The sequence below is a fragment of the Ostrea edulis genome, chromosome 1 (genome assembly GCF_947568905.1).
Source record: "Ostrea edulis chromosome 1, xbOstEdul1.1, whole genome shotgun sequence".
Lineage (NCBI taxonomy): Eukaryota > Metazoa > Mollusca > Bivalvia > Ostreida > Ostreidae > Ostrea > Ostrea edulis.
In genome coordinates, this window is record NC_079164.1 from 107589215 (window position 1) to 107611714 (window position 22500).

Sequence of the window (22500 nt, forward strand, 5' to 3'; positions counted from 1 at the left end):
TATCAGTTGAAAGATGCTAACAAATTCGCCATCGTGACGGCTATTTGCGTTGATCGTGGCGGTTGAAGAGGAAACGAGAATCATTTGAGTAGTAAATATATTTTCAAATAATATATGCTCATATAGTTATTTATTTAAACACATTGACATTTATTAAAATCATCATAATAATAATAAAAATCCGGATAAATTTAAGCCTATCTTACAGACCGGATGCCATTTTTGTTGTTATGACTATAGTGTAAACAGAACGGTATATAAATAGCACCAACCGACGATTTGTGAGAATTCATGTTACATACCAGCCAAACTACATTTAAATAGTTTATATAACGATGGACGATTCTTTTTATAAATAGTATATTCCTTGAAGATTCAAGCATTATTTTTTACCATTCACATTCATTTGATTAAATGGGAAACGGCATGTAACAGCAGACGACAATATCCACCTAGGTACGTACGTACATCAGTGACGTATTTAGCTCGAGTGTAACATTTTATATTTTTCAAAGACAACAATTTAATTGTCAGAAAGTTTACAATGGTTATTCACAAATATAAAATTTTAAGCACACTATCTATAAATATACAACACCGCGGTGACCGAGCGGTTAGAGCGTTCGCCCCGCAAGCGGAAGGCCCGGGGTTCGAATCCCGGCCGCGACAGATCAAAGTTGTTAAAACAGGTAGTGACAGTTTCATCGCCAAAATGTTCGGCATCAAGTGTGAATGTCACGGGTTCTTGGAGATGACCTTAACACTGGATGACCGGTGTCACAATATGGCACTGAGGGTCTTCAGTGTTCTACTAAATCTGCAATGGTTACAAAACTATTTCATTTTTGAAAACACAATACAAAACAAAAAAAGTTTGTGTAGCTAAGATAGGGATTAATATACATTTCTTGCAAGGCACTTTTTCCTAGGGAATATATGTTACTCATTAAAATCATTTTTAAATTGAGGTGCCTGAAAGATAATTTGCTCCATATGTGTTACTCGGATCGTATTACTATATGTATTTTAATTTACAATGATTGAAATAGATTATACATGTAGGTGCATAGGTCGTTTTTTGGTTTTTTTAAAAGGGGGGGGGGGATTGACTTCTCGAAAACATTGACAAACACAAAAATAGGGATTTTGGTATCATTGGAGTGGGTTGATTACATGTATCCAATGTATCACTTACAATTACATTTCATCTATCTTTCTCTACTACTATTTAAAATGCAGTCCGGGGGAGGGAGGTTACACAAAGCGAATACACAACATATGGATAGATCTATATATATATATATAATATTGAGACTCGCAGTATTGAGCATTCCGTCAAAATTTTGTTTTTCTCCATTCGAGATAAATATACAATGTATGTATATACTTGCATAATGAGAAAATGCAGTTTAGATTTGAATGGTTTTCTTTTATCATGGGACAGGGGTTGGTTAGCAAGTCTTAAGTTTTATTTCTCTTGTATAAACTATCGAATGATTTTTGTATTTTACAACTTTTAAGAGGGTTTCTTTGAGCAAAAGTGGATACAATGACACTAAATTGCGCAAACCAAGTGTTGTGGTGTACCAGCTTTGTATCGCTCAGTTGTACAGTACCGAACACATTGACAAGCCTGATAGTGGTGAGAGAGAGAGAGAGAGAGAGAGAGAAGAGAGAGTTTTGTTTGTTTATTTATTTACGTCCTTTCGAGAACTTTTCTCTCAAATTGAGAAATCATCAGCTGTATGTGAAGTACCACATATATAAAACCTATGATTAGCATTTAAGGCTATAGCATTGATTTTTTTTAACGCGCCAATACCTGTTGTGACACAGGACCTCCTTTTTCAAGGTCACGAAAAGCTGAAGATATCGAATAGTGATGAATTCGAATTTGCGTAATTTCTATAAATAATACAAAATAAAGAGTAGGGCAAACACGGACCCCTGGACACAGTCGAGGTGGCATCAGGTGCCTATCTGAAAGACCCGTGATTCTCACTTTTGTCGAAGAGCATATGTATGTCTACGTCTCAGGTTCGACGTGGCATGTCATGAGCGGGGTTCGAACACACTATACCTCCCGGTTACGAAGCGAATGCCATATCACTGATAACCCTAACCGTTTCATAATTATCTTCCCTTCGAAGTTGTGTTTCTAGTTTCTCAGAAACGCTGCGTTTTTTCCTGAGTATACCTATGAAATGACATTTTGCTCCAACTTAATACCACGCATATAATATTGAGAATATACATATATGGAATATTGCGTATGCCAATTAAAAACAAATACCGATGAATTCTATTGTGCTCCGATTCGTGAAAAATTACATTGGTGATAACTCAAACTTCGCATAAAATTCAGTGATTTGAATTTGAGCTGCCTTTGATGTCATCATTTTTTTCCGAATGCACGCGAGACTCTTAACAAATATAAAAAAAAAAATCTTAAAATTCTCCACAATAAAGGAAGTTGGAGACAGAAATAAGAAATCACTGTTACCAGTATAATAACTGTTTCTTTAATTAATTTGGTGTTCAAACCATTATATTTCTGCACCAGAAAAGCTTTCCGCGAATACCTGCAGTTTTTGTCCCTGTGCGGCATATCTGATGTGGTTTCAATTTCCATTTAATACCCATTCAAATCAGTACAGAAACCAATAATTTCTCATTTATTAAGAATTAATAGTTCTATGTGTGATACAGTTTATATTTTCCTACTCAAAACATCGCTTGGGGAGAACTCTCGTATATTACGTCAAAATTAACGTCAAATTTGGTGACGTCGTCAGGTTAATATAAAGTTTTCCGTTGAATATATTACAGCTACTATTGTAGATAAAGAATAACAATGCTCATTTTCAAAAATGGCACATTCTCAAATACCAGATTTAGTATTTTGGTGAATTTCCTTGACAGGGCAGATTTTGGCTAAAACCGTACCTTGTTCTTTCACTATGTTCATGATTAATCTTTCTTCTGCAAAATTGAATCTATAGTGAATAAAATATCAAAAATATTTTGATGCTTTCATAATCGAAATTTTATAAGTAGATTTCCCTATGACATGAAATTAAACCCATCATGATTGTGCCTTTATACAAATTGTGGAATTTTAGCACCATGGAATAAAACAACTTACAGTATAAACCTCTAAACCTCTTTTATACTGTGGTCTCTCCCTGTACCTGGTGGTCAAGAATCTACATCATATAAGGATGCTGGCATATCATTTTGACAAACTGTGGCTTTTTGGTATTTGATAAGAACAGTTAGCAATGTTTCCAATTGTTCTCATCCAAAAGTATAGCCTCCTTGTCAGAGGTAACTGATTTAAAATAATAAATGAAATCAGCTGAAATATCTTTGTTTCTGATAAAAGCTTAATAATGCAATTTGCCATTTATTTTTATTGTAGGAAAATTTGTGGGTTAGATTACAACGAAAATCTGTCTTTAAGATTATTTCATTGTGGGCTCAAAGGAAATTGATTGTTTTTTATTTGTTCTACAAGACTAATTTCAATTCAGTCAAAAAACAAAATCAAGATTTATATTATCTAGTTTGAAACACGGTTAATGACATTTGTTACAGATTTTATAGATGAGAATTTTGAGTGACCAGTTAGAACATCTATAAATAATAAATAATAGAATCAGATTATCTTATCAAGATCTTACAATCAGTGGTAATTGTGAACTGAAATATATGTATTCTGTACATTCAATTAGTTTTTAATAGTAATTATCAGATTCCTCAAATTTCAAAGAAGTAAAGACTACATAGTATAACTGTTTTTCTGTCCCCTCAAATAGCCTCACAATTTTAAAGAAAGACTCCATATTCCATATTATGTACAATATGGTTTCACATCATTTATCTCTTGATATTTAAATTCAGTGAGAGTATGAAAAGTGACACAGGTTCTTAATTTAAATTTTTTTAAATATAAAATGCACATGTTAATTTTTGTGAACATTTTCTTTTCAGAATAACTCATTTTCATAACAATTTTTTTTAATCACATTTGTATTGGAAAGATAAATCTATGGCATGAATATAATTTGTCCAAGCGTTGAGCCTCGATTTTTTCTAGAGTATCATGTTTACGACGACCTACTATTGATTATATATCATTTTGATCAGATTGAGAATAACATGGTTTGCATTGGGATTCTTGCTCAAAATAGTTAAATACACTTAATTTTGCACAGATGTTGAATTTGGTGGGCAAGCAGAATCATATATACATGTCCTTTAAAAAAAAAAATTCTTCCAATGAATGAATAAAAAAAATCATGTGAGCAGTGATGTAATACAATAAATGAAGTAAAATATCACATAAAAATAGTTTTGATTAATGCCTTTCCACTCTTTACTTTGGTACTGTCAACCTTGATATGTTATTATAATTAAACTATGTGTTTGAATGTATGTATGAATGTTATTATCAGATACTAAAATTTGCAAATAAATAAAAAAAAAATCACATAAAATTCCATGAGAGTTTGGTCAGTTTAAATTGTTGTGTTTCCTCTAAGTATTATACATACTGAAATGTCTTCCATTGCACCTTGGAAATCAAAGCCACAAGTGCTAGCATCATAGTATTTGTACGATTTTACATCCAAACCGGCATGTCTGAAATGAAATACACATTTTCAAAACTCATTATTTTCTGTTTACATTTACAAGTATATTCCTAAATAAACCCTACTATAAACAATATTGTTTCAATTATTATACTGTATACAGAGATATTTTGTGCTGCATACTATTTTAACCCAGACCCACTTAAAATTCATTTCATCATATTTTCAATTTGCCCAAACTTGTTTTTTGCTACTTCAGAACAATGAATAAATTCTAATCTACTCTGTGTACAATTTTCTGACAAAGGATGAAATGGACACACCATTTAGTTAATCAAAAATATAAATACTGTTGAACCATAATAAAAATAAGATTGCCTTGAAGCTACACTTTTCTAAATCAACATGTACAGGTTCGACACTCCTTAAAGTTTGAACTAATCATTAGGCAAGCACGTCAAGAACTTTTGGTTTTAAGTCACCCCAGCAAAAAAGACAAGGAATAGTTCTCACACATTTGGTGGTTGCTTGAAATAATGTACAAGCATCAGAAATTACCTAAGGAATACAGTATTGATTCTAAGCATGGTACATGTATTGGTAAAAATTCCAGAATATATCTCAATCGCAGAAATATGACAACTATTAAGAAAAGAAAAAATGCACTACTCAACAATTTCACTTCATTCTTAGATTCAGAACTTTTCACTTTGTAACAAACAAAAATATAGACTATTTACAAATTTATCAATAAATATGTATATCTTAAAGTTAAACAGACCTATCTATAAACAAACCAGTTTGTACAGAAATAGTCATTTAGGCAACCTAAATTGGGTGAAAATGAAGTGATGAGTGCTTGTGTTACATCCTAAATCGTCGCCCAGCATCCCAAATTGTCACCCCGACAACAATTTGGGACAAGAGTGCACTATCATTAGGGGCGATGATTTGGGATGAACTATAGTACACCCCAAATCGTCGCCTGCCAATATTTCATTGAGGTTTTTAGGATAGATTACACAGAATATATCTTATTGTGTCCCCTCTTATATGCGGGAAGGGTGGTTTCACTTGGTCTGTTTGTTTGTCTGTCCGCACTCATATCTCTGGTGTGTGTCGACATATTCAAGCTATGGGCTGACATTTTGTATAAAGATTACAAGTGACCCTCTGACATGCCTCTCCAAAAATGAGAATTCTGGAATGAGAGTTTAAAGCGTTGCGAGCTGTGTACAATTTTCAGCAACTCTGCAATATCTCTGGTGTTTGTGAACCGATATGTTGGTTACATGTGTTCCTGGCATGTGCTTCCCGTAACAGGAAATCTCTTGATCGCGAACTCAAAGCACCAAGAGCTGTCATAGTGAACTATTTTTGACTGTCACTCTGGTGTTTGTGAACCGATTGAGCTGAAATTTTGCATGTACGTTACATGGGACTAAAAATATAGGTTTCATTTCATAGAGAGAAAGAGATAGCAACAAGTCAAACAAAATTTTGGAAAATACTGTGATCATTATAAATCTAAAAAAAATTATACAACAGAACAAGTAAAAGACGAAGTAGAAGATTAAAATGTCTTGCTTATAGGGTCCAGAGAACCTTTACGGTCATAACTGGACCACAGAAGAAGAAAGAGATGGAGAGGAGAAGGAGTTAATAAACAGGTCCAGTTTGTATGTAAATGATGTTTCCAAATAGTTGTAGCAATTGTGAAGACGATTTGGGATGTGAGGTTATGCCCAAATCGTCACCGGTGACGATTTAAGATGGGCGATGATTTTGGATGTAACACCCCTGCATGTTGGATCAACAGATTACTAGTATAACTTACTTGAATATAGGCGTGTGGTTTCCCCATGAAGGAGTTGGAATCCAAAAATCTTTGCTTTTGGAGTAAAATTTAGACTACAATCACATATATGCAAAGTGAATTTTAAAATATCCTGGTAGACATTGAAATGACATGTGATCTTACATATATAACAAGGCTGTTAAGTCTTATTACATTGAATAGCAAATACACTAACATACCACAAAAACTGCTACTATTTCAATACTTACAAAAAATGCTGCCCCAAGCCTAAGTGATCCTGTCCCTGATACACCCTGGACTGTCATATTCTGTGATTAAAAATTTATTTGACAACTTTTCTTGAAATAACAAAGCATATGTCTTTCTCTGTTGATAAGGTGATCCAAAAACATGTGAAAGAACAGCCAATCATAATACAATGTAAATGTAATACCAGCTAATTATTTGTTTAAAATGGGGCCATATTTCTCTTGCCATCAATAAAGGCTAAAGTTGGGTCATCCATAGTCTAAAGTGTTTTACATATAACAAATTTTTGCTTTAAGTAAATACAGGAATCTTATTCCGATTTATTTCTACAGTGAATTATCTACTAAAATGAAATATACGTACTCTGCCTTCTTTGATAACCACACTGTTCTCACCGAACGCCAACTTAGCAGACTCCAGACAAAAGTCAGCTGTGCCACTTATCGGTGCATATTCTTTGTCTAATTTCTCCTGGAGCATTTTCTGTTCTGCCTGCCAATAAATTGATACAAATTTAAAGCAAAATTAAATAAAAATTTGTTACTGAAACAGATTCTCCCCGTTCTTAAATGCTTGTGACTTTTACGAATGAAAACAGAGGATTTTCTTTGGTCTTTGATATCTAAACAAATGTATCACGAGTTTAAAATGTCTCAGAGTATCATCTCCCAAAAGCAGAAAATACGTAATTTCTATGTTATTCTACTGTTGATATATCTACATCAACGTTGTATATGATATTTTTATGACTTCGAAAAATATTTGATATTATGTATTTTCATATAAATTATATATATATGCCTTATATAAAATAATATTATAATAAAATACATTCAATCCAATGGGCCCCTGGCACCATTGGTGAGAATTAAGAGGGAGTATCCGAGGATATTTTATCCCAAATAGTATGTATACTTTTTAATAAATGATGAAATTATATATATATATAAAAAAAAAAAAAAAAAAAAAAAAAAAAAGCAGATATATAATGTAGAAAATATAGAGTTTTATAATGCCACTCCCACAAATCACCAGAAAAATTTGAAGTCCTGTTTTCCTTGAGATATAAAAACCCTGATATAACGCCATCACCATCCATCAATATATCTTGTGTACAATTATAAAATTATATCTGCTCATCAGAAAAGTTTCAGTCATTAAAGTATGAAAGCCGATACAGCTCATTTTCACAGGGGAAAAAATTAAATAACATGAAACTTTTGTATAATAATGCAACACTTTTGTATACAACCCTAAATCTTTCACAAATAATGCAAAACATTTATACAGTAATAACAGTGTTGTGTTTGCAATTAGATTGAGGTTAAATTGTAGATTATCTAGATTACACAAAATGTTCGAACTTTACATCCAAGGTTGACAAAAATAAACAAATACTCAAAATGATGAGACTACACAGGGATGGACACAATTGCAAAAAGAATGGATCTATTGATAATATGACTGAGAGCAGAAAATCCTCCGTATACATGTTATCAGCTTGTTGTTTGTCCATTGTTTAGATTTCCATCGCCAGTTAATAATTGATCAAGCAATATGAAACCAATCCTGACTTTGAAATAATGAAACAGGCCACAGGATTGTGAGTACAGTTCATTAAAACCAAACTTCATTATACAGTAAAACACGGTTATAGTGAACCTCCAGGGCCAGGAGAAAACAGTTCATTATAACCAAACTTCATTATACAGTAAAACACGGTTATAGAAAACCTCCAGGGCCAGGGAAAAACTGTTTATTAAAACCAAACTTCATTATACAGTAAAACAAGGTTATAGCAAACCTCCAGGGCCAGGGAAAAACAGTTTATTAAAACCAAACTTCATTATACAGTAAAACAAGGTTATAGCAAACCTCCAGGGCCAGGGAAAAACAGTTCATTATAACCAAACTTCATTAAACAGTAAAACACAGTTATAGTGAACCTCCAGGGCCAGGGGAAAAACAGTTTGTTATAACCAAACTTCATTATATCAAATGCAATGTTTATAGGGGAATAAATATCACTTCACAATGAGCGAGAATTCATTGTAAGTGTGATTTATTGCAGTATGAGCCTTAATATTGCTAAGACAATGTTTACATGGTATCAACATTTTCAAGGATGTTCATACATACATATTAATATTCCTTTTATAAGGAATAATTCTGCAAAAACTTTGTTGCTTAATGTCTAGGAATATAAAAAGATCTTTTACAAAAGCATCATCTTGGAAACATGTGACCCACTCCAAAAGGGACAAATGTCTTGAAATTCATGCTTTCAAATTGTTTTACAGAGGATTATTACTAGCAGTTTTCAGACTGATATGAGTTTAAAAAAAGATGAATGTCAGACAACCTGGCAACAAGTTTTACTAGTGACTACTAAGTGACTTAGTAAGATATGTGATCTACTTCTGGTAGTCTTCCTCCCAATCGAGGAGTGAGACAAATATACAAACCCTTTTCACACATTCCAAAACGAAGGGCTTTCCATTATCGTCTCTGTACGCACCGACACCCAAGTTGATTTTTGTTGGACTTGAATCTTTTTTAAAAGCCTCTGTTATTCCCAAAATTGCATCTGGAGGACCCATCTCCACATTGGACCATGTTGAACTTTGAAAAATACAGAACCTCATATAACATATAAAGCTATTTATATACAAATAATACATTATTATTAGAGAGATAATACAATGCATTTGCACCTGGTGCTCTGTGTGAACCTCAACACAAGGACCAATTGATTGAACTAGAGCTACCTTAACAGGTATGAACAGTGTATGTCTGGTGTAAGGCACAGGTTCTACAGTACACATGTAACCATTCTTAGCAATAATCACACATTCTGATAAATTAATGCCTCTGATTGATCACTGTTAGAAATAGAATGTTTCATTTCTTGTGAGTCCATTGGCAAACCATGTCCAACTTTTCCCCATGCCCTCCAGTGTAAGAAAAAGTGGTGTTGTTGTAATATCATGTGATTATTTTATAAAATGTAAATAAGACTTTGTACAATCTTTTTAAAAGAACATTGAGGGCAGTTGTAGGCGATATATAGAAGAAATGCAATGAGCATTCAGTGAAAATTATCATGAATGATCTTAATATTGCAATATATTGTTTTTCTAGCTAATTGGCTTGAAATTTAATGATGATTTTTATATACATATACTCTTGCTTGTAGTATTTTATTTCTTCCTCTTAGTCTTATGCTTTCGTATCTGTATATTCTTGCATGAAAGTTTTCTTTTATTTTATATTCTTTTGTTAATCTGTGATATGTGGGTGTATATGTGTATATGCATGCTATGTGTCTTTGTCCTTGATATACATGATGTGATAGTCGGTTAAAAAGCTCTACAGAGCTTGTGTTTGATATGTTGAATGTAATGTATATAGTGCCGACTTTAAATAAAATTTACTTTACTTTTACTTTACAGGGTACTTTCGTTACAGTTCTTGATTTATTATTTGTTCTACAGAATTCATTATTGTTGCTTTTAATTGGTTTTTGCTTTGGTGTTGTTTTTTCTTTATCTATTTACTGCTACAAACCATGGTCATAAAAAAAAATATGAAATTATCAAATTCACATGTTTTTAAAATACGATGATTCTCAACAACTCAAGCAACCTCAATAAAACTTTAAGAGATCAAGTGTTGGAGATTGACTGTTGAATTAAATCCAAAAATTAAAGGTCCAAGTATTGTGATTCAGATGTTTTAGTAATCGGAAGTATGCATTCACAACATCCTTTTTTTCCTTCCCACTTTCCATTCCTTGGCATGAACCATATTTTTTATTAAGAGAGAGATTGGAAGTTTTTGAGATCAAGAGTAAATTTGCTTAGTTATATAGAAATCAAGAGGTCAAAGATCGAGCCATCCATAGTCACCTGTATTTCTTTCTACAGTAATCTGTAGTTAATTAAAAACATAAGTTTCCATGCATGCTTTACAGAATTTTTAAAATAACAATTCCAATACATGTATTTATTTTGATCCGCCTTTTTGTTTTATTTGGTCTGCATCCGTGGAGGGCACTTGATTTGAAACTAGTAAATGAATTCAAAAGTAGGAAAACAGAGGGAGTGTTGTAGTTATTCTTCCTATATTTTGCCTTTTGTATTTTCTGAATTTTAGTGCTAATATTTCAAAAAACATAAAACATTTTGAACAACAACAAAGAATATTCTTAACTCTGTCCATGTAGGTAGAAATAGCATCCCTATTCATAGCTGTCAAAACAACTAATTGTGATATCACCAAGAAAATACAACTGCATCATCATATTAACATTAACATCTATGAAATCTCGAACTATCAAAGTTTTTCAGCAGTACTTTGGACTTCTGATTTTTTCATCTGTGGTTTTAATGTGACACACGATTCTTTATCTCTGGGATTTTGTATAATACACACAAAAGGTTGGGAGCACTTCCCCTATAGTATGATCTTCTCGCTAAAACATGATTATCCCTCTTGAGTGAGAAAGTAAATATTTTGAAGGCGTGTTGAATCAACCAATGAAATTAAATACCGATATTTCAATAAGCCTCGATCTGACGTTACAAACGTTATCGCGTATCATTACCAGACTTGCTTTCAAGAATGTAGCGGCTCTTAGGGGCTAGGTATGGTGGCTGATTTGTGCCATTGTACAATTTGTTGTCGTTTCGTTATTTTGAGGTGAAAAGTACCTAATAATATCATGTAGTCATCTTCTCATTATTACGGGATGAAAAGACGCTAAATATGGTTTTGTTGTCTTTTCGCCTCGAAATAACAAAAAGACGATAAAAGTGTAAAATGGCAGAAATCAGCCACTATACCTAGCCCCTACGATCTTGAATGCAGCCCAAACTCTCTGTTCATCAAAGATTTACGGAGAGAACCGAGTGTCTGGTTGCACGAGACTAGTGTTCACTGTTAGACTGTTTGGAAATTTTCATTATATTAGTCCTAGATTATTTAATTGTCAACAATCTGTTTCGAACAGTTTTAAATTGTCATCATCAGTATTGAAAAAATGTTGCCACTTTGTTACTGTAAATTAAAATTTGTGCTGACTGGCTGTGACTGTCAATGATGAATGTAAATAAAACAACTGAAGGAGAAAAGCCATGCTCTCCCCACGTGAAAAACAAAATACAGTGTAAATTGGGAGATTCGTGAAAAAAGCGTCCGGTGATCAAATCAATATGAAGTAAATTGTTACCCAAGTTTCACACATGCTGGAGATGATAAGTTCTTCGACAAAAACTTGTTGAACAAGCTGCCGGTGCACAGACTTCTTCCAGCCATTATTCAAGGTCAGTTACGAAACGAAGCCCGATCCCGACTTTGTTGTTTTTTTTTTTTTTTTTTTTTTTAGAGTGCAGATAACCGCAGATAAGAGACACCGCATGGTTTACCTAGAAACTTTTCTTTATCATGTTTCACCAATATTTTAACCGTTTAGTATATCGCTATGCATACATATTATGTCATTCGACCTATTATAATACATACTATTAACACTGGAGGATTTAAGGGGGGTGTTACGTGGGGACGCACCCCCTTCAGTAAATTAAGGTAGCTCCACCCTGGGTGACTTATTAATATTAATGGTTTAAAGTAGAAAAACTGTATTTATTTCCACTCAATATAGTTTATTTTAATCAATAACCAAAGAAAATTTGTATGTTGCCACCTTTTTTAAGATGTCAGATATACATAAACAAAAGTATAAATTTGTAAACTTCAGAAAATCACACATTTTCGTTTAACAGATATAAAAAAGTTAAATACTAGTAGATTGGAAATAAAACAAGACATTTTCACACTTGATATACGGAAAAATTCATTATAGAGAATTTGAGAGTTTAAAAGAACATGTTAGGAGTAATGTCAATTTCTAAAATTGCACATAAATACAAAGTCTTGTTTTAGAATTTAAAACGGAACTTTTGAAAGTGGGGGTATAGATAAAAAAAAAATTGAGTTATTGACCAAAATTCTGAATTTTTATACCAAATTTCGGGGTAAAGTAATTTAGACTTTTTTAAGATCGGTGTTCTGTTTGGAAAATGCACATGTAAATCAACTTATTTCATGAATTACAACATTTAAATTAGTTCCAAGTCTCAACTACTTGTATCATGAATTATAAAACTGAAATACTAGTATAGAGGTGTAAATATTGACCATATATTGGATAAAACCAAAACTGTAAAATCATGCAGATTTGGAACTTTTTAATTACACAATCCATCTGTCACAGAATGTAGTACCTGCCAAACCCTTTCAAAATTTGAATTGACACAATTTTTTTTCAACTGAATGGGGTCAAGTAATAGATGTATATAGTATGTTTGAACCAATGGGAACAGTATTGAACCGGTACATACAAAGTTATAGTATGAAAGGAGAAGATAACGAACAGTGATCACTCTCATAACTCCTATTAGCAATACGAAATACAGAGATGGGCAAACACGGACCCCTGGATATACTAGAGGTGGAATAGGGTGCCTAGTAAGAGTAAGCATCCCCTATGCTGTCAACAGTTTGAATGTGAATTAAGATTTTCGGACTTTAAAAAAGGTAATTTATCTTATCTAATAATGTGTAAAAATGCCATTGTTATAACCATGGCAGATGACACTTTAAAAAGCAAAAACAAATTATATATATATAATAAACCTCATAGGCCTATACTGATAACGTCACCTATCGATCCAATAAAAGATTTCTGTTTGTTTACGAGAGAATAGCAACACTCAGTGTACAGAAACCAGCACACAGTACACTATACAGAAATGTTGGTCAGTTTTGACCCCCGGTCATTAGGTTTGACAGGAGGTTGTACAGAGGTGAATATCTTCGTCTGGTATACACAAGCGCTAATGTAGAGAAGTACTACCCCCCTATCTTCGTCAATCTGTTGAAAGTGACAAACATGTTTTTCTCCCGCATTAAAAAAAAAAATGTCACGTATACACTGACTCTCATTCAGACAAAATGGTGTCTGTTGACAGAAAACGTAGTATTTAACTCGAACAATGGAAAAAGGGGTGTGGTTTTTAAGGGGTCATTTTTCCAACCCATAGAAATAAAATATTACCTGTGGCGGTATCTTGTTTCGGAAAATGTACTAAACGATAAAAGAAGCAATAATTTCTTCCACTCCCGGAGAATAAACGACAAAATCCTTTGATTTCTTGAATTACTTTCTTGGGAGAACTTAATTTTTTCCCAAAACCCCTTAAAATTTAGGTCATTTTATTAATTTCACCTTATAAAAATGATAGAAAATAGTACAAATGACTTAATAGGAGAAATACTTCAAGCCCCATAAAATCTGTAAAATCCAGGAGCTTCCGGGGGATTCGCTCCCTGGACCCCCACTAGGGCTTCGCATTGCACCCACTGCCTTATAAAGTGGCGCCCCCCGTAACCACAATTCCTGGATCCGTCCCTGATTACCCCTCCACTGGGTCAAAATTCTACAGGTGGACAATTAGTCTACAGAAAGGGGACCATAATTTGGACCCCTATCATTATCCTATGGCGCGAGGGGGGGGGGGGGGTGGGGGTGGGGGGTCATTGCTCTTCATTACACCGTTACGTCGCTCCACAGAAAAGCGCACGTTTCCAGCTTCGGGGCTTGTCCAACCACTGATCCAATACTGAAGTTGGAGCTGGAAGGGTTTGTGGTTTCCGTGTACCCGGGGGTTTGTGGTTTCCGTGTACCTGGGGGGTTGTGGTTTACGTGTACTTGAGTAGGATGAAACTGAGAAGGTGGGAGTGTTCTGAAATATTAGTCACATATGGAAATGTTTATTAACCGGCCTAACGTGTTTGGATCTTTTAGTGGTGATAGACTATATAACGATCTATTAACGACTCGGTATCCGACATTTGATTTTTTGGTTTTTCATATAGAACCAGCCCAACCAAACGATTCGGATATCTTTTGGTCTAGTACTCTATCGAGAATTTGACAGTTTTATTCATGACGTTTAATGGTTTTTCGACATATTTTTCATTTCGCGCGCGCGCGTGTGTGTGTGTGTGTGTGTGTGTGTGTGTGCGCGCGCGCGCGCGTGTTTGTTTGTTTGTAAGATGATTTCTCTTTTTAATAGTTTTATTTAATGTAATGATTTAGGTTTTTATCTTACAATTTAGTTTTCTGTTTAGCAGCAGAGTGCTAAGTGCAGAGTACAGAGTGTAGGGTTAAGCATCACCAAGAAATCAGACCAGTTTGGCTTCATTAAGCGGACAAATAGATTTATTGTACGAATTTTAATGAGATTTTTAAAACATTTCTCCTCATTTTCGCTCTATTCTATCAGTCAATTGTTTTGTATCGTACCACAACCATCTAACAATTGCACAAAGCTAGCTATGTACCAAAGAAATTTCTGGAGATATGAAGAGATATGATAATAGTAAATAAAACTAAAAATAATGTACGGAGACTTCTACATCTGAGTGCTCGCGATATTATTAAGGTATTTTATAAATCCCATAGTCGTTGTTATTCATAGATTTATCCCGTTCTTGTGGGTGCTTGAGGACAAAATTGAGATTGATTAAGCAAAAATAACTGAACATTTATTTTAAGGTTTGATATATTCCTGTTTTAGTACTTTCCCTGTTTTAAATTTTGATCCTAGAAAAGTCAATTGTCATACCAAACTGAGCGTATTATAAAATTAGATTGCATCATGAATTCATATTTATAAAGTAGAAACATCAGAAATCCTATCACATTCAAGTCATTTAAACCTGGTCCAATGAATTATATGATGGAAATCATGTTGAAATCATTAAAAATAGAAATGAAAACTTTACAAGTGTGCCTACAGCGGTCATATCAGTTTGTTTTGAGCCTTTCTCCCCTTCCCCCTTCCCAGCACCTTTAAATAAGCTGTGGAATTTTCTAATTCAAAATAATTGTAAAAAATAGTTCTTTAGCTATACTGTTTTATTTCTATGAAAATGTGTTAACATAATTTGTGGTACAGATTTAATCTTGCATCTAGCAGCCAAGCAAGTTTGAGCAACCTTTCCATAAGTAATAACAGAAAAGGGGGGGGGGGGGCAATAACGTTTTACATTTTATTTTTAGAAATGATCTGAAAAGTTAAAAATAGATTGGTAAAAGAACATGAAAACTAAAATTTAAGTATCAATAGAAATTGTAAACTAAAAAATTAAAGTACTAAAATCATAAACTAAATCAAAAGTGTAAGATAAATAAAGCATTAAAATTATAAACTAAAAGTTTATATAAAGATAAATTGTAGTTCTAATTAACATCCCTCCATATCACATGAAAATTAATCTGTGTTCCACAGAGATGCAACGCATTGAATCAAACTTAAACCAATACACATAATTTCGCAGGCAACGTCTCTCTCTCTCTCTCTCTCTCTCTCTCTCTCTCTCTCTCTCTCTCTCCGCATGTGTGCTATGTAGGTCAATTACCCTGTCGGTGCCCCAAACCTCGATTCAATATACTAGCTTCCTTCCCTCACGATTTTGTTTGTGTAGACTGATTTTCTTACAACATTTAAAGGATTTAGAAGATCGTAGGTCGTTCGATCCGGTATTATTTTGCAATATTTGCTTTTAAATATGGTAAGTTTTTCGCAATATCGTTATCATACAGGTATTTTTGTTAATTTACATAATATGCAAAATATTTGAATTTATACACGGTGTAAAACATTGTATTGCGAGTATTTTAAAGTGAGCTTTGATGGATTCAGAGAGCGAGGGAAGGCGGATACTTTCGTTCCCCGTGTTCCCCGTTAGAGAGAGAGAGAGAGAGAGAGAGAGAGAGAGAGAGAGAGAAGGGGGAGAGAGAGAGGAAGGGGGGTATGTCGGTATGTCGACATAAATGGAATCTTCTTCATTAAGTACTATAAGTGCAGGAGGACAGAATAAACTAGAGGGGGGTAAAGGGGGTGTGGTAGAGAACAGTTCTAAGGAGATCGGGGCAGGGAGAGGGAAATCGGGATGGGGAGGGCAGAGAGGGAAGAAAAGTGCCAAATAAGTGGCAGAGGGGAAACCCAGCCTAGTCTACCCCAGAGGGAAATAACGATGGCATAGGGAAACCCAGCCCGGTCTACTCCTGAGGGAAATAACGATGGCAGAGGGGAAACCCAGCCCGATCTACCCCAGAGGGAAATAACGATGGCATAGGGAAACCCAGCCCGGTCTACCCTATTCTGTAATACAATTGAAGAGACATCTGTTGCTATATACATAAATTGATTTTTTAAAATGTCATCCAAAGAGCTTAGGGGAAGGGCTGTCGTCCTCCAATGAGGGATCTTCCCTTGATTTACTCTTTCAAAACTGATTCCGCTCCGATTAGTTTTCAGTAACTGCATTTTCCATCGCTGTTTATTTACCTTTTTCTGTTAAGGATGTTGGTGCCTAGGTGAATGCATATTTTGTAGGGTTAAAAATTAGGTTCCATGTGGTTATTGATTAATGTAGTGCTAATCATATCACATAACAAAAAGTGATGTACAGCTGTGTGTATTCATGGCCAGAGATAGCATGCAAGGGCGTAGTAGATTTGATATTTATTGTGACTTAAATTTCTGAGATGTTTGATTTTTATTATACATTAATATATTCATAGTAATTCATCTGTTAGTCAATTGGTTTAATTATTTGAATTTAGTACATGTTTAAAACTTAAATACAGTATGATAATGAAATAATTTGGTTGGCATTCCTTATGGTAATCTTGATATGATAATGTTTGTTCGGTTAACACTGGGAATAAACGCCTCCAAGACTAAGTTATCTTGATATGATAATGTTTGTTCGGTTAACACTGGGAAGAAGCGCCTCCAAGACTAAATTATAAATCTCCGTTGTGCTGGAGTGGAACTTGGATCTGGTATTTCTGTTGGCCAGCTTCCAATCTGTCATATACAGTGTATGTAATCAATACACTGAGACCTTAATTAAGGTCAAGAGGTCCGAAGAGGATGTCTCATTCTAAATTTTAGAGACGTAAACTTAATCTGTTAATTTTTATTAATTTAAAACAATTCAATTAATTTCAGTGGGTGGGTATTGTATTGTATTGTTTATTACAAAAAACAGTACTGCTTATAGGGTACAGCTGAGGCACGCTTACAGATAAATGCAGTAAACCATGGAGTGACACAGGGAAAAAACCCAGCATATTTACATATATTATAACTTGATGTGGGTAAAAAAGGGAGTAGATGTGGAGAACAGACAATATCAATTAAAAAAAATAAAAATAAAGATTTTTTAAAACCACACAATCACTGCGTGACATAATTTAAATAGTCAGGTATTATTATACATGAAGAGGGGTCTCATGAACCTGACTAACCCCTCAATCACTGTGTCACATGATTTAAATAGTCAGGTATTATTATGTATGCAGAGGGGTCTCGGGAACCTGACTAGACATAATTGTACAAAATTACCCGATTTACATGCAAGAACTCTTCAATGTACAGTGTTTTGAAATCATTTTGAAAACACGAAATTGAATTGTCCCTAGTTTTCCTTATTAAGTTTTCTTTCAATACGCAAGAGTAAACGAGCGTATTTTCCCTATCTGATTATCGCTCCTTGTAGCCTCTAATGGTCTACGAATTCCAAAAGTTTGGTAAAAGTCTTTGTAAGCATACATATCTTTAAAACAATTTTGACGTTGCTTTTTCCCGATTTTTTTCTACATTGGTAAAAATTCAAGATATGATGATTGGATATTAAGTTAACATAAAAATTATGATCGATAAGAAAGAAAAAAAATGTAAAATACTGTACATTATGAAACCCCCCGTACTAGTATTTTGTCACAATGCACCGAGGCGAAGAGGATGATTTCACTAGATAACAGTTGTCACCATAGCTTCACTAACTCTGTCCTAGAGCCCCAGCCCCTCAGTACAGTGGTAAAGAATTTCACTATGTTGACGAAGGACTACAAGCTGTTTATTATCAGGTATAAAGTATGCATTTACAATACAAAGAAGTGAATAAAACTACGTACATTTAAACATATTAAGTGCATTTATTTGGGTCCTGTCATGAAGCTTGAACCCCTGCGTAGGAAAATGTACAATTCTGGTATGCAGCAACATGCTTTTTACAACAAAATATATGTTGCAATGCATTTCTTCATAAGCACAGAAGTAAGAAAAAGATGATCTTTAAAAATTAAATGTATTTTCATTATAAACTCCGTTTGTACTCCTTCCTAAAACTTGAATCTCTGACCCAGTGGTAGAAATTTTCTCTGACCCTGTGGTAGAAATGTTCACAATTCGGTTTACAGCTACGTGGTTTATTTTATAATGTTGCGTAAAATTATTTCTTTTACAATACACAGAAACACAGAAGAAGATAACCAAATGATAAGCATTTTTACTATATTCTCTGTGTCATTTAGACATTGCTCTAGAATCTGAACTCTTGGCCCAGCAGTCATGAATTTTACAGTTTTGATAGCGGATTCCGTGATATTTATATCTTTGCAAAGAATTTATCGTCAAGCCGTGCGTGGATAAAGAAGAAGATTTCTTCATAATTAATGCATTTCTCAATATATCAAGCATAAATTAAGTCTCCCTCTATCACCAGAAACTCTTCAACCCATGGCCATGAACTTTACAAGTTTGGTAAAGACATCCTTTCTCATCATAACTATACGAGGGCTGTTCGACATGTAATGTGTATTGTACCACAGCGCGATAACGCTTTGCACGGTTTCGTGGATGATGATACTCTTGAATAGCTCTATTCAATACCTTTCCAACGGTATAAACACGAGCCTTCAGCTCCACATAGTTTTAAACTTATAGTCATTTCAATAGAGCCAGTCGTTGACCACTGGTGTAAAAATGGTTGGGAAACGGGTTGAGAATATTGAAGAAATTAGAGTTAATATAAAAGTTCGCACAAAACTCGGTCATTCGGTAGTGCGGATTTGTCCTGAATTGGGGGAAGTTTATGGGTCTGATAAGGTATCTTATGAGACAGTTCGTAGGTGGCGAAAGACAAAGATGCAGCGAAATCTGGCCGACCTGTGACTGTAACAGGCAAGACAAATGTCTCAAAAGTCAGGGAAATACAATGTAATTGAAATTGATGGCAGATACACGATTCGTGATATTGCCAAAGCTGTTGGCATATCGCTATCGCGGGTGCATTTCATTTTGAAGCGTATTTTGAAAGTACGAAAGATTTCTGCCAGATGGATACCATATATATTGACAGATGATCAAAAACGGGTACGAGTACAAACCGTCAATTGCTCAAAATGTTTGCTAAATTCAATCAAAGACAATTTGCAAGCATTGCTACTTTTTTCAAAACTTAAAAAGTTCTTATCTGGTCGTCGTTACAAGTCCCGACAAACCCTAGGCTCAGCCATCAGTCAGTGCCTCAGAGGTCTACCTAAATCAGCGTACCGTGACGCATTTCAGATATGGATTAAGAGATTGAAATTATGTATTTCAAACCACGGAGAATACTTTGAAAGGATGTGATGTTCATCTCACGATTTGAGTCGAATGCTTTTGAGATATCGTACAATACACATTACATATCGAACAGCCATCGTATACACAGTTTGTCTGCTAAAAGATGTTGTTTTAAAAGAGAACACACTAGGCACACAAGGTTTGGATCCTAGACGTCCAATCCCAATGACACAAAAATTCACAATTTTAGTTCCACTTACCCCTAAGGTAGTCCATACTAAATGTGATGAAAAATGGCCGTGTACTGTCAGGGAAAAAGTTAATTATTTTCTAACGTGAACGCACGACCAATGACGGACACTGTACAGAGACTGATAACCACCAATCAGTAACGTGAATCACTTTAGTTAGATAATCTAGAAAATGAAATGATAATACCCCCCCCCCCCCCCCATTCAAATGGAGCAGTAACTAGAGTATGGCACGTCAAACATTGCAGTATTTGATCTTTTCCACTTGCATTGTATAATTGTTAAAAATCATTGTATCGTATATTTTTAATTTGTATTGTACATGTATATTTTCCATTTGTATAATTGAAAAAAATATACAATACAAATGAAAAATTATACAACACAAATCGAAAATATAGAATACAAATGGAAAATTATGCTTTGCAAATGAAAATACGGATTATAAATGAAAAATTATACAATTAAATGAAAAAGAAGAAGATATAATACAAATGAAAAATCATACAATTTGAATGGAGATGATGCAATACAAATGAAAAATGATGCAATACAATTGGAACAGATTAAAATATTTCAACGTTTGACATGCCATACGAGAGCATTACGCAATATTCCGTCACCCGGATCACCCGGTCCGACGTCAGAAACGTTACCACGAGAGTAAAAGATCCGGGCCCTTTAGCCTTGTGGTACCTGTCTCGTTCCTGATGTCGGATGAGGTGACCGATACAGCGGAAGATGAGAAGTCAGACGCGGTATTAAGTATGTAGGAATATGTCCATTTACTGACCACTCCAATTATTCGGTATATCCTCCATTGAGAATTTGATGGCTGGATATCTGAGGGAGAGAGATAAAGAAAAGACAAATCTTAAGGAGGATTAACACACCATACAGATATTGCTGATATAATATTTTCATTCATGTTTGAAAAGAAAGTCGTATACATCCTTAATAGAGAATACTATTGTTCATTTTGACTTCTTCAAATCATTTTGTAATTTGTTGTTTATTTCGTAATTTCGTTGTTTATCAGATAATCTAGTAATTTAGTTTTGTATTTTCATTACTTTAGTTTTTCTGTTTCAAAATATTTGGTTATCTTGTGTGGACTTCCGTAAGTACATGTATATAAAATTCGAAGAAGGTGATACGAGTATGAAATAAAGTGATACGAGTATGATATAAAGAAGGTGATACGAGTATGATATAAAGGTGATACGAGTATGATATAAAGAGGGTGATACGAGTATGATATAAAGAAGGTGATACGAGTATGATATAAAGGTGATACGAGTATGATATAAAGGTGATACGAGTATGATATAAAGGTGATACGAGTATGATATAAAGAAGGTGATACGAGTATGATATAAAGGTGATACGAGTATGATATAAAGGTGATACGAGTATGATATAAAGAGGGTGATACGAGTATGATATAAAGAAGGTGATACGAGTGTGATATAAAGGTGATACGAGTATGATATAAAGAAGACGATACGAGTATGATATAAAGGTGATACGAGTATGATATAAAGAGGGTGATACGAGTATGATATAAAGGTGATACGAGTATGATATAAAGGTGATACGAGTATGATATAAAGGTGATACGAGTATGATATAAAGAAGTTGATACGAGTATGATATAAAGGTGATACGAGTATGATATAAAGAGGGTGATACGAGTATGATATAAAGGTGATACGAGTATGATATAAAGGTGATACGAGTATGATATAAAGGTGATACGAGTATGATATAAAGAAGTTGATACGAGTATGATATAAAGAAGATGGCACATCTATACGCATACTATGTTATATGACTCTATTTTGTTTGCGAAAAATCCACATAAGGAACATATATCTACACGCGGTCTACTGGTTACGCAATCATTGTAATCACCAGATCTTCCAGAATTGCCACTAGATTGCAGTTGAAGTCGCCATTTTGACTTTCTTCAAGTTGGAATGGGGTGGGGTGGGATGTCCAATGACCAGTAAAGATATATCACCACCATAATTTCCCATTATAGATTTCTTCTCAGACAGGTTTTCCACAACTTACAAGCATAATCAATACCTAGATAT

The 22500-nt window shown here is 34.1% G+C and overlaps 3 protein-coding genes across 3 annotated transcripts in view; 2 read left to right on the forward strand and 1 right to left on the reverse strand.

Annotated features, from left to right (window-relative positions):
- LOC125667022 (aspartate aminotransferase, mitochondrial-like) overlaps positions 1–12028 on the reverse strand; it is a 20612-nt gene extending 8584 nt beyond the window's left edge. The window contains exons 1-6 of the mRNA XM_048900306.2: positions 11894–12028; positions 9129–9285; positions 7027–7155; positions 6663–6722; positions 6433–6506; positions 4557–4644 (exon numbers count right to left, since the gene is read on the reverse strand). Coding sequence (XP_048756263.2) covers positions 4557–4644; positions 6433–6506; positions 6663–6722; positions 7027–7155; positions 9129–9285; positions 11894–11979 — 594 coding nt within the window. The 5' untranslated portion in view covers positions 11980–12028. The remainder of the gene's footprint in view (positions 1–4556; positions 4645–6432; positions 6507–6662; positions 6723–7026; positions 7156–9128; positions 9286–11893) is intronic.
- Positions 1–22500, forward strand: part of LOC125666820 (receptor-interacting serine/threonine-protein kinase 1-like) — a 542042-nt gene that overhangs the window by 220287 nt on the left and 299255 nt on the right. The window lies entirely within an intron of this gene.
- The window catches only part of LOC125667014 (basic phospholipase A2 sphenotoxin subunit B-like), an 11170-nt gene continuing 4822 nt past the window's right edge, over positions 16153–22500 (forward strand). The window contains exon 1 of the mRNA XM_048900297.2: positions 16153–16302. Within this exon, the coding sequence (XP_048756254.2) occupies positions 16300–16302 (3 nt within the window). The 5' untranslated portion in view covers positions 16153–16299. The remainder of the gene's footprint in view (positions 16303–22500) is intronic.